The sequence below is a fragment of the Motacilla alba genome, chromosome 2, assembly GCF_015832195.1.
Source record: "Motacilla alba alba isolate MOTALB_02 chromosome 2, Motacilla_alba_V1.0_pri, whole genome shotgun sequence".
NCBI lineage: Eukaryota > Metazoa > Chordata > Aves > Passeriformes > Motacillidae > Motacilla > Motacilla alba.
In genome coordinates, this window is record NC_052017.1 from 69,660,089 (window position 1) to 69,673,349 (window position 13,261).

The window sequence follows — 13,261 nt, forward strand, 5'->3', positions numbered from 1 at the left end:
ACCCTTGTTATGCAGGAACAGGGCTTTTGAGGAAAGATCTTTAGACTTTAACCTGCTTGGGTGGCTCATCACTGCAGAGGAATGAGATGTTCTCTTGCTGGAGTAGTGTTTAAACGGGTCACCACTGTTGTGAGACCCATTTAGCTGAAAAGGGTCCCACCTTGTGGAAGGACAACAGGTCAAGTAAGTGCATGTGCCTGGGTACCGTGAACCTTTAACCACATAGCTGGGAGATGCTCCCTAGACTGCAAGCTGTTCCTGCAGCTGCTGCCCCTTCTGCCTCTTCCAGAGACTGCCTTGTTTCTGTTCAAACTGCCTTCTACACTGGTGGCCATGATCCATTGGAATATACTTAACAGCTCAGAAGGCAAAGGACTAGCTAGTATGTTTGTCCCTGTCACTTCTAACTTTTGAATATGCCTTGAGTCGATCAAACTATCTAGTGGTGTGCTTCAACTCACTGTATGTGAGCCACCTTGGCCCTTGTGCACCATCTACCTGAATCGTATTTGTATCATCACAGACAGCCTGTAACTTGGTAGCTACAAAGATGTCCAATGACTTGGTACAGGTGTTTTGTAATGAGCAACTCACAGCATTAATGTTATTAGCAAAATATTTCTGAGTTGAATATATTCACTAATGAGAGAAATTTTTTGGTTTACAGTGGAGAAGGGGCAGTCCGCTGCTTGGGAAGTGGGCTTATGCACAACCCAGGTTACTGTTTTTGTTAGCGTTTCTATTTTTTATTGGTCAAATGAATGATTAATGTAAAGCAAATTGCAGAAGCAACTAAATCATTCCACAAGTAAGTAAAAATCTTGATTATGATCAGCTATTAGCATAGAATTGTAAGAATATGAGAGGTAATGCCTAGTGAACTGGGCAACTTTAGATCTGTCATGGAGTCCAGTGAGGTTAAGCAAACCTTCCTGCAGTTGAAATGCTTCCTCTGAGAAAAAATAATGTATTACCATGTTCAACACAGCTGTGCAATGCAGCACAAACACAAAAGGATGTGTTTATCCACATATCCTTGTTTGACAATGCTTGTCCCAAGAAAGAGGTCAGCTAAGGCTTGGTTGCCCTTTCCTCTGCCAAGCATTTCATTGTGGTGCTGTTCCCTAAACCAACATACTCTTGGACATTTGGACCTTTACTAAAGGATATGAAGTCCAGGTCAACTCACAGACCAAAGCCTCTCATCCAATCACAACATCCCACGCAGAGCTCAAGATTTAGTTCGCATCCATGCTGCTGTTCTTTTGTCAGTGGGAAGGAGCATTTTGATTGTTTTGTGTTTGTCTTGCTCAGAGTAAATGCCAGTGATTATTCAGTTAGGTGCTACTGTAGACCTTGGTGCTGTAGCTAATCAATGATGGTTTCTCTCTCAGTTGTCCTGTAGGATCGTGTTCTTCCCCCAGCCTGAAGAAACTTTAGGTGTCTGGTCAAGCTCCTTCAGACAGGAGCTCTTGGCTCACCTGCTATATTTCATTGGCAACCCTGTGCCATCCTGAAGAGTTGGGCATCTTTGCTTGCAGTGCTGCCCTGGTCATCCACAGGCTGTGACAGGGCTGTGCATACCTCAGTGTTGCAGAGTGAATTTCTCCAGTGAAGGCACTTCAGAAGGGTCCTGTGATGGATTTGGTCACAAGTTGCTCACCCTTACTGCATCTGCTTAGCAGTGCACACAACATCCAGGGTCTGCAGCTGTACAGGTTCTGGACCAGCACATACAGATGTCCCTTCATCAGTCACCACAGCCCATGTGAAGTCCCTTATTCATCCCTCAAGTCCATGGAATCAGTTAGCAGCCAGGGTGATGCTGGGTATGGCCTTACTCACTGGTTCCTAAGGAGGCAGCAGGGTAGCGAGGGCCTTACAGCCAGCACACGCACAGGGCAGGAAAGATGGCAGCTGGCATTGGCACAACATTTGGCATTGGCTGTGCCATGTGGGAGCTTAATTACCAGCATCCCTCCCCACAGAGAAGCCAGTTTGTGGCAGCCTGTGGCTAACACTGCCCATGTCACCATGCCTGCTACAGTACGTCCCCTCACTCAGTCTGCCCACGTCCTTTATCTCGACACATACTTCCAGGAAAAATAGCATTTTTCTTTTGCACAAAATAGGATAAAATAATCTCTTGGTTTGTTTCAACACAGACATCCTTCCACAAAGCCTTCCTCTCCTCTGAATAGCAGCCTACTGAGATTCTTGGCAATACTCCTGACATGCCTCCTGCAGGAAAAGACTGTGCAGAAAAGGAGAAATGTCATCTCACAAGGGTCCATGCCATCATATTGTCTTTGCAAAAAAGAACTGGGAGGCCTGGCAGACATGGAGCTGACCATGAGTCAGCAATGTGTCCTTGTGGCAAGTAAAGTCAACAGCACAAAGGGATGATTTAGAAAAGCACTGCCAGCAGGTAAAGGGAGGCTTTCCTGCCCCTCTACTCAGCACTGGCGGGACCACAGATGGAATGCTCTGTCTGGCTCTGGGCTTTCCATTCCAAAAGAGATGGGGATGTCCTGGGGAGCAAGACCGGAGAAGATAATTAAGTGCTTAAAGTATCTGTCAGGAGAGGAGAGGCTTGGAGACATGGGATTTGTTACCCTGGAGAGGAGAAAGTGCAGGGGGTTTTATCCATGTGCATAACCTTCTTGATTGGAGGGTAAAAAGAAGATGCAGCTAGACTTTCTCCTGTGAACAGACAAGAGAGAAAGGACACAGCCAGAAATAGCAGAAATTACATTTAAACATAAAAAAATACATTTTCTTTTGGATAGGGAGGTAAATCCAGGTTGCCCAAAGAGGCTGTGGAGTCTCCATCCTTGGAAATATTCAAAACCCAGAAGGACATAATCCCAAGTAACCTGCTGCAGCTGACCCTGATGGAAAGGTGGAGCTTGGAATAAAAAATCAGCAGAGATCACTTCCAGTCTCAGGTGTTCACTGTTTCCATACTATATCTAGAGGAAGATCTCAAGAGAGATGGAGAGAGCAGGGTTATTGCACATTAATGTGCAAAGAAATTACAGCAGTGTGGATGAGGCACTTGGAATGGGAGTGTACAGCCCGTTTCACAGACAAGGATTGTTTCCATGCTGTACGGAGAGAAATGTTGCCTCATAGTGGCAGGCCCTTGGATGTCTCTTTGTGCTTTCTGGAGGGGTGCAATTTGTACCACTAGATCCAGAAAGTTTCAGATTTTTTCTTGTTACCTGCCAGGCCTTATTTCTGGTCCTGCACAGCAGTCTGTATGAGAAAAAGGGTCTCAGTTCTTCAGAAAACCCATTTGGAAGGCTGGGACAAAAATGCCAATCACAACAAGGATGTTTTCAAGGTTTATTTATTTTTGCCTTTTTTCATGAAAAACTTTTGGAGCATTTTAATATTGTTAAAAGCAAATATTAAAGCAAGTTACAGGTTTAGTACAGTAATTCTGAATTTGTACTTTTTACTTCCTCCTGTCTTTTCTTTTTGGAAAGGAGAAGCTTTGTACTTGCCTCTGAGTCATGGCCCCTTTGCTTTTCTCCTATTCCTTCATTTTGACCATTATAGCTGTTCAGGAACCAACACTGGTCACTGAGGCATATCTTTGTACTTTGAGCACTTTCTGGTTTAATTATTGTAGGAAGGAAAGTTTCAAATATAACCCTTTTGAAATCTTATTGTTTAAGTGTACAGACTTTTAAATTTAACAGACTGGATCAAGTGCTTCTGGCGACAAGAGATGCAGAAAGTGATTAAACTGCTTATGGCAAGCCTTGAGATGTTGAAATTTTGCATCTCTTGGAACAGTTTAGACCACTGCTTTAATTTCTAAAGAAAAAGAATTAAAATTTACTTGGTGAAATAGCTGTCTTTACTACTGGAAAAAACCTGAATCTGTATCACAAACATCCTGATGATATTCAAATAACGTGGATGTCAGACAGTAGCACCACCTTCTTTCCTCTACAGGTCTGCTTTTATCATGCCACACTGTATGTTAATGTGGAAATAGAATCATAGAATCATAGAATGTCCTGAGTTGGAAGGATCAGGATCATGAAGTCCTACTCCTGGCCCTGCATACAACAGCCCGAAGAATCACAGCATGTACCAAAAATCATTTGTCCAAACACTTCCTGAATTTTATCAGGCTGGTACTATGACCACTTCCCTGGGGAGCCTGTTCCAGTGCCCAAACACCCTCTGGGTGAAAAGTCTTTTCCTAGTATCTAACCTAAGCCTACCCTGACACAGATTGCTGATATTGCCTCCGGGCCTGTTATGAGTCACCAGAGAGGAGACGAGTTCCTGGTCCTCTGGTTCCCCACCTGAGGAAGCTGCAGAATGCAATGAGGTCTCTCCCTCAATCTCTTCTTCTCCAGGCTGAACAAACCAAGATCTCAGCTGCTCCTTCTATTGCTTCCCCTCAAGGCCCTTTACCATCCTCACGGCCCTCCTTTGGATGCTCCCCAATAATTTATTGTCTTTTTTATTCTGTGGTTCCCAAAACTGCCCCCAGCACTGGAGGTGAGGCCGCCCCAGCTCAGAGCAGAGCAGGGCAATCCCCTCCCTTGTCCAGCTGGCCTGATGGCCTGATGACCCCCAGGACACACTTGGCCCTCCTAGCTGCCAGGGCACTGCTCACTTGTGTTCAACTTGCCACTGACCAGAGGGATCCCATCGACCAGGATCCCACAGATCCATTTCCATGGGGCTTCTCTCCAGCAACTTATTGCCCAGTCTATATGTACATTCAGGTTTCCCTGTCCCTTATTATTGGAATAGCTGATATTAGCAACAAGAGTACCTCCTCTCAAAACTCTCAGTGGGGAAATGCTTTTCCTAAGAGTTGTCCATCTACTTATTCTTTCTTATGTCCTTTGAGTTATATGATTTTTCAGATGATTTCGTCATCTCAAATGGCAGAGCTGCTCGAAGAGTTTTTCCTAGAAATATTTATCCAACTAATAGTGCATCTTTAATATCCGTTGTAATTACATCAAAGAATACATAAGAACAAGTTAATATTTCACTGGGCTATTTCTTGGTAATCAGTATTACGGAAAGGAATCAAACTATAGATGTGTGCATTCATTTATTTCATAAATGGGTAGGAAACTTTATATCTACATGACTTTATTAATTCTAAAAACTGGAGGATTTTATACTAAATCCCATTTTGCTCACAAAATGTAATAATACTTTAAGGGTTAGACACCCAGAAAATTAAGAAAATTCAGATAATTTCATGACCAGGATTTGTGACTTTCTTTTATTATGTTAAGAAAGAAAAAATCGATTATGTGCATCAAAATTAGTAATATATGATTAGAATGAAAACTGGTCATAATATTGTGACAATGGAACCATATTTGGAGATGCTAGTGGACACATCAGGAAAAAGGGGAAAATTAGGATTCTCATGTATTTCTTGAAAACAAGAGATGTAGTCTTGAACTACCTCAGGAACAAAGAAGCTCAGATACATTCATGGAATAATAATGCTCTTGAGTTTTGAACAACTGAGAACTTTCCAGGAACAAATTCAAGTTTATTTGCTAAGCAAGATAAACAGAGACAGGAATAACTTTAAAAGCTGTGTTTTTTCACAGAACTCCCATGGAGAAATCAGATTCTTTAACATAACTCTCAGGATTTTTCACAAAAATCAAAATGTTCTCAAATTTGAAATGATTTCTAGTGTTTAATACAAGAATTCAGATAACACTTTTGCTTGGCAGTTGTGGGTCCTGGATCATCCAGATATCCATGTTTCAGGCTTTGAAGCTATACTCTGTGACAAGACATAACTGCACCTAGACAAAGTTAGATCTTCTTGAACATTCTGAAGTGGAAGGGAAACTCTCCATGACTCTGGAAGCCTCTGGAAGAAATTTAGTATTACATGAGGTACTCATGGTGAGAGGACAGCTCTGGTCATAGTGGATATGTGTACTATTTCCCAACAGATAAGTTAAAAAAAAAATTACATAGGCACCAATTAATACCCTGCATAGCAGAACCTTGTCCACAAGCATCTTCTCCAGACTGGGGATTTCAAAGCCAGTGTTTTGGGAACTGCATGGGTTTGTTAGCAGGATAGTACCAGGGAATGGGATGAGCACAGTCCATGGCTTTCTATGTAATGGAATACCAAAGACTTGGAGCCCTGTCCACAATTCCTTCCTCAAGTGAAAATCATGTGACCCCTTCCTGGCCTGTGAGGGCCTCTATTCTCTGAGGGCTTATTCTTTACTTGGCTCAATCCACACTGAAACCAGTCTGAGATGGGAAAGGAGCAAACACACTGCTGTTTCCTCACCTGCAGGCGTGTCTTTGCTATGGAAGCTTCAGGAAAGGGCATGACTTCGAGTAGCCTTTCCACTTGCAGAAAATATTGAAGAGATGAGATTATACTACAATACTAGAGTAAAGGGGCTCTGTTTCCTAGGGGTAGGCAAGCATTATTCCAGCCCTTTTCTCTTTAGGGATAATAATATCTACCAAAGAAGAGGATCAGGTTGCTTGGATTGTGTTTGATCAAGAAAAGGAATGGGTGGTCAGCCCTAAACTCTTCAAACTCAGAGGAATGTTGGATGTCTTCTGTGTCATCTGCTGAGCCACCTGCCTCAGTGCCCTCTTCAGTGACTTCCATGTATGCCTCGTGGACGGCCTCAGACACCCTCAGGCTCTCTGCTGCAGAGATGCCAGAGAGGTTGGCCGAGGGGCTGAACAGGTCGGTCATACCCAAGGATGTCAAGACAGACGTGAGGTTATATTTCTCCTCAATCTTCATGCGTGGGAGGTACACTTTCACCTTCTTCTTTTCCATCACCTTGGAACTGGTCCACTCAGCAAGTTTTTCAAAGCTGATTTTGTTCTCAAGCTGCAAAGACAGGCAGGGAATGAAACACGTGGGATGCAAATCCAGCTTCTTCCTATCATTCATTTCTGTCAAGGCTATCATAAAAGTAAAACCCCAACCAGAATGGTTCCTGAAGCTTATCTTATTGACATCCTTCTTGTATTTTATTAATTGCCTTTCCAGTACTGCCTGTGTCACTCTCCTTTTATTCAGATTTTTACCAATTTAACACATCTCCCTTTGTCTAAGTAATCTTGTGTGTCATGAGGCACAACCCAACAGTTTCACAGCCTAGCAAATTAGTCAGCTTGTGAAAGATTGCAAAAACAAGACCATGAAAATTTACCTACAGTTGATAGCACCTAACAAATGCAAGCTCTTCTACATCTGTAATAACTCTATTTTATAATTTAAAAATATTACTGAAATATGAGTAATTGTTCATATATTTTATACTGCATTGATTTTTCTCCTTTCTTGAGTACAGATGGGTAATTTTATAATACTGTCTATATATACATCCTCTTCTGCAGGGCTGCAGCAGCACTACACAACTTTACCTTCATTTTATAAAACTGAGTCAGGACTCTCCTAAGAGGCTCTGCCTCAGCACCTGGGAAGATTTTGTGCTCTCCTGCCTGCCCAGCACAGCCATGGAGTGGGCAGCTGGGATGTCAACGGGCAGCAAAAGGTCTGACAGAAGCCAAGCCCCACTGAAGTCGTAGCCCTTCTGCTTGCCCTGCCAGGGCCGTACCTGTGCCAGGCCAGAGATGTCATCAGGCAGCAGCACCAACAGGCTCAGCTCTCCACTGGTGTATGGAAGCTCCAGAACCCTAATTTTATCTTCAGCCACTCTTGCCACTCTGAAGGTGCTATTCTGACGCATCATTTGCACAGGTCTGCTCTCTTGCTGCAAAAACAAAAATGTGAGATGATGTGATGTGGGATCAATGTTTTTCTTTGGTCAGACAAATGTACAAGGCCTTTGAAAGAACAGGACTCAATCTTCTACCATGCTGCCTTTGGAAAAGAGCTGTGTCTCCATTTTTGTCTCATCTGCTGGTTTGCTCTGTCAGACACAGTTGTCATAAATCTGACAGTGAGGCACCAGGTAAATCACCCATCCACTGACAACAGAACTGTAAATACAAGAAAGACACATCTGGCCAGAAACTGTGTCTGTGCCCCTCACCTCTGTCACATTGAAGGGCAATTCCTGCGTGTCTTCTTCTTTAAACGGGGTCTTCCATTTGCCTTTGAAGTAAATGGCATTCACAAGGACCAGCGCAGTCTGAGGATTAACAGAGCTTTGTTCAAGGAAATCCTGGATCTGTCCTTTAAGAAAGAAGTAGGGCACAGAGTGGTAAATTTCATAGCAGTAGTTTTAGGTGTCAATCAATATACTGCTCCTTCACTTGAGTTTTCTTTCTCCAAAAGTCTGCACATTGAATTAAGGTTCATGAGGATGATTTAATAATACATTGAAAGACTGGCACCTGGCCAGACATTTCTGCAAGACAGATAGGTTCAAGAGTGTTATAGATTCCAGGAACATTTCTAACCAGTGCTTGGAAAAAATAAATATTTATATAGAAAAGAAGGAAAAGGAGAGGGAAGAACCAACATAGATTTTCTCAATATGTTTGTTTCTCACTATTCGCTTTAGGTTTTTCCTCCCACCTCAACACAATAAATGCACACAAGCTTCTGAATCATTGATTTCCCACCATCAGTTTAGTATGCATTACTTTCTCCCATGGAAGCCCACCTCTTACCTATCCAGCACATCCCTGTAAAAATATGCCAATAGTCTAGTTATGCTGGGAGTAACCTTGCATGCATTAATCGCTCCAGATACAAAAAGAGTGCATATAAAATGTATATATTAAGTGTGCACATCGTGGCACCTCTGCCTTTGCCAGATGTATTTAAAACACTCTGTCACTGCCACACAGGTGCAATGGAGTCATCCCTTTCCACAGAAAATATCCACTAATGGGGACAGAAAGAGGAAATTTCTCCTTTAATGTTTAGTCCTTTCAGAAATTGCTAAAACACAGTTGTAAGAGAGAAGTATATTTCATAATCTTGTCTGCCATTTGTTACCATTTGTCTGATTTTTCACCCAGGAATTAATGCGCTGTCTGGCTTGATTTGATGCTGTTTTGAAGTTGACCATTTCTAGACCAGATCTGTACAGCTTCTTCACACATTTTGAGTAAATCTGTAAAGACACGAATTAATTGTAGCCAGTGAACTAGTAATTTTTAGAAACAATATAAAAATGAAATAAAATATGTGTAATAAGATTTTTATAGTGATGTCATGGTTAAGGTGCTCTCATTGCTTACTTCCTGAAAAAATTTGCTAAAACTGGACCAGAAAAATTGTTTTGTTTCATGACAATTTCAGATCTGGCATCTTTACTACGTGACCAGTTAAGAGCATATATTAAAAATATTTAAGAACTTCTGGAAGAAAGCCTGATCCAAACCCTCTGTTCTTAGGTTCATTTTAGACTGTTTTGCCATCTTTAAGTTCACTTCCATTTTTCAAAGCATTTTTCCTTATTTTTAAAGATAAGAAGTCCCTTTGATTTAGACTATTTGTATCTTTTGCTTTGAAAATGTGAAAGAAAGATTTTGACACTTTCAAAATTTGGTTTTGAGGTGAGTTTTCAAGTAAAGAAATATGCCAAAGTCAAGTTATTTTCTGAAAAACTCCAACAACCAGTTAAAACAAAATGCTTTGGGAGGAGAAACTGGGGAGTGAGGAGTTACATTACCAATAATTTTATCACTCCATTCATTTTTTTAATAGGGCCATATTGTTGCCTCAAATTGTTTTCCATTTTAGACTGTTTCCATTTTAGACTGTTGCCATGGCAAAGAGAAAAACCATGTAAATCCACACCAGTAGGGACTATTGGATTAACTGGTCACCTACTCTGGCCAGTCCTCCTGGATTACAGAATTTTACAGGGTTTAGCAAGAGATCACTTACCGGTAGGATCTGACTTGTCTTTTCAGCATAGAGTCTGTTGGCAATGTGCAGTGAATAATTGGCTTCTGGTGCAGTGATATCAGAGAGAATTTCTTTAAACAGTAGGTGGATATTCACAGACTTGCCACACTGAGTTGTTGATAAGAAGACAGAAAAGTACAGCTGTTAGGTTATTTTGTGAGAAAGAGGATTATTTATAAGGTACAAATAACGTGGGAAAACACACAGTGCTTGAACATTTGCAAATGAACATGTAATAGAGTCCAAGTGTTCCATGGGAGGGATGTTCAGTATAAGCAGCTAATGAGGTATAATTCATTCACAGCCTGTTATGCCACTCATTCTAGAGGTTAATTACTGAAACTAGTGACTTGTCATAGGTACAAAGCCTCTAAATCCCAGGCACTGCTTGCATTTTCATGGCTTTTTTTTTTTTTTTTTTTTTTTTTTTTTTTTTTTTTTTTTTTTTTTTTTGCAGAAGCTGCAAATGGAAGAAGAGAGTTAGATGTCAAGGGAGTCAGGAAGTGTTTTGTAATACAGCAAAAAAGGGGATCACCTGTCTCAAATTCCAAGAATGGTGACACAGGCTAAAGGCATGTAAGAAAACTGCACAATGATGAACAGTAGGTGGGACTGTATTTTTTGAGAATAATTGTGTTGAACAGCTCCTTTCTAAATGCTTACTGAGTCCCTAAATGCCCTAGCTTTAGATACTGCCTTTAAAAAAAAAAAAAAAAAAAAAAAAAGGGATCATCTTTTCTTGTGTTTTCGATTCCAAGTGAATGGGGACAGACCAGGCTCCATGGCTTCTGTTATCTTTACAGAAGCAGCAGATTAACATAGCATACAGGTGGTTTCAAGGTACTGGGACCCCCCATGGTTCTCTTGGAGTAGCAGTGGGAATTGGAGGCTGGAAAAGTCCCTGTAGCTTTGTAAGAGTGTGGTTACTTTGCATCCTTTGGGGATTCTGGGCTCTTTTCTGCTGTCCCACTTTGGAGTCTCAGCAGCAAGTCTGTACCCTGGCTGCAGGTTCTGAGACCCTTTCAAGGGCTGTACCCCAGCAGCACTTGCTGGGTGTGGAGTCCATTTACACCAAAGTGTATCCTGGTGCCCAAAGGACCCTATCCTGTCCTGTCACCTGCAATATGGGCAGCCTGTCTTCTTTTTCTGGTGGTGTTTTGGGGTTTGTTTTTGTATATTTTGGAGTGGTGTTTTTTGTTCATTGTTGGTGGTTGTTTACTTGGCATTTGTTTTGTTGCTGTTGTTCTTTGGGCTTTGGTGGTTTGTTGTATTTTTTTAACTTACATCTCATAATCTAAGAGAATTAGCAAAGGTTTGGTAAGGTGTTGAAAGTACTAAAACAGGCTATTCTCAGAAAAAGGATGTGAAAGAGAAATCAATGTACCTTAGATTTCTGTACCTTGGTCTGGATACTTCCAAGTCCTGCAATTTTGTCAAAGTGAAGAACCTGCAATTGAAAGTAGAAATTAAGTATATGAAGTCTACTGTCAGTCACTGATATTTGTGCTGAGTAGGTTTTCACTAACCAAGTCTGATTAGCACATGGATGAACTGAGAAATTTCATGTGAGCTTGAAACCAGGCACCGCACTGAAAATTTGTGATTGTGATCCTCAGCTTAGATCCCTTCTTTTCCAGTTAATGGCATTGTCCATAAATCAGCTACAGCCTTAAGCATTGTATTAGTAACTATGACTCTTGTTTTCCAAATGTTTCATCTTTTGTATGTTTCAGGTTGTCCCTTCCACCTGGAAGGAATCAGGTCTCTGAGATAATATAAGCTGAAGCAAGAGACCTGCCTTAACCATCCTCCAAAACTGCTCTTTCTTAATGAAAACCAAAGGTTGTTCTTGCCCTTCATGGGGAAATGTAATAACTGAAAAGTAGCTCCAGATTTTGGAAAGCCATTTTTTTGCTAGGCAGGTTTGGAAGATATAAATGGATAATCTGCTGCCTCTTTGAATAGGATCAAAGAGAGTTTGTACCCATTTATGTATCTTACCTTCTCCATCTGATGCTCGGTGTTATTTCTTGCTCCCAGATAGACCATGGCCAAGGCTGCGATCATGCTCAGAGGACAATAAAAGATGTTATCATGGGGATGGTGAAGTTTCACCTCTTTGAATACATCAAAACAAAATTCTGCATTTGCTGCACTGATGGAGCCCATTGTGAAATCAGCGTTTCCTAAAGCAAACAGAAATACAACTTTAGTCACAATGTGTAGTGATTGTTTTAAAGAGCATTGCCAATAGCCCAGAAACTGCCAGTTTATTGCTGGTTTTGTGATGCTGAACCCGTGAATGATGTGAAGCCTTACAAATTCTGTGATCATTAGAAATATTGAAACTCTTGATCCATTTACATATGGACATGTGTTTGTTTTCTTTCAACAAGATCCTCTCAGCAAGATAGTACCTTGTACTTGCCTTTTAGGAAATAGAAAATTTCATCCACCCTTCAATATGATAAATATAACATTGAATGAGTTTCCCTATGGCCATCCAGAGGGCTCTGAATGGTGTTTGAGGCAATGCAAATGTAATATTTCATTTCTTCTGTGGCTGCTCTCTGTCTTTAAATCAAATGTAGTTACTTACTACACTCTTTGTATACTTCTCACTGTTGCTTAGTACAACCAGACACAAATTTGGAGGTTGCTTTTCTGTAGTTTATAGCAATAATATGAGCTGTAAGACAGCTGCTTAGATGCTGGCATATAAATTTAGGGTTTTCCTGTGGTCCTGTTTCAGACATTCAATTGCTGCTGATGTCTTTTGGCACAATCATTCATGCATATATATGTGTGTCTGTGTGTGTGTGTGTGTGTGTGTGTGTATCTACACATAAATAAATAAATTAAATAAATAAATATATAAATAAATAAAATATAATATAATACATGGGTTTTGTCAGGGAGTGAGATTGAGAAAAAAGAAATACCTTTATTCCAAATTATCAGAATTATAAAAGGATAGTTTTAATGTGACAACAGGTTTTAAATGAAAAAGAACTACTTCTATTCAAGGCTGTGGTGCACAAGCCACATATTTTGCACACGCAAAAGTATTTGGCAGTCAAACAGTATAAGATATAATGAGAAGGCAAGGCAAAATTACTGTATATGCTGTCTTTTTACATACCTGTCTTATACTTACCTTAAGGTTCTTAAACATAATGCAATTTTTTCCATTTTAAAGAATACAAATTAAAAATTACATTTTCTTGGAAAAATACTTACCCCGCAAACTTCAAAGAGGCATGTAATAATAATCCAGCTTGCCAGCTGAAGCTAAACAGCAACCTGAGCTCTTGGTGATATATAGAGCATGATTTTGAGACACTCCCACTGTTGCCTTCAAGAAGTCATCTTCAA

At 40.8% G+C, this 13,261-nt stretch overlaps 1 protein-coding gene across 1 annotated transcript; it reads right to left on the reverse strand.

Annotated features, from left to right (window-relative positions):
* Nucleotides 1-6,481: 6,481 nt before the first annotated feature.
* Nucleotides 6,482-13,261, reverse strand: LOC119697058 (ovalbumin-like). The gene is made up of 8 exons (XM_038127139.1): nucleotides 13,127-13,261; nucleotides 11,888-12,072; nucleotides 11,286-11,333; nucleotides 9,866-9,994; nucleotides 8,969-9,086; nucleotides 8,055-8,197; nucleotides 7,617-7,772; nucleotides 6,482-6,883 (listed from the first exon to the last, which is right to left on the reverse strand). Exons 2-8 carry the CDS (start codon nucleotides 12,053-12,055, stop codon nucleotides 6,482-6,484), a joined length of 1,164 nt encoding a protein of 387 aa, XP_037983067.1. The 5' UTR covers nucleotides 12,056-12,072; nucleotides 13,127-13,261.

Bases quoted from the DNA above. Each gene is read 5' to 3' on its own strand.
- LOC119697058 (XM_038127139.1), bottom strand. From the start codon at position 12,055: ATGGGCTCCATCAGTGCAGCAAATGCAGAATTTTGTTTTGATGTATTC. The intron at 9,995-11,285 runs GTACAGAAATCT...TCAACAACTCAG, and splicing joins TTGGAAGTATCCAGACCAAG to TGTGGCAAGTCTGTGAATAT. The intron at 7,773-8,054 runs GTGAGGGGCACA...TTGTTTTTGCAG, and splicing joins TGCCCTTCAATGTGACAGAG to CAAGAGAGCAGACCTGTGCA.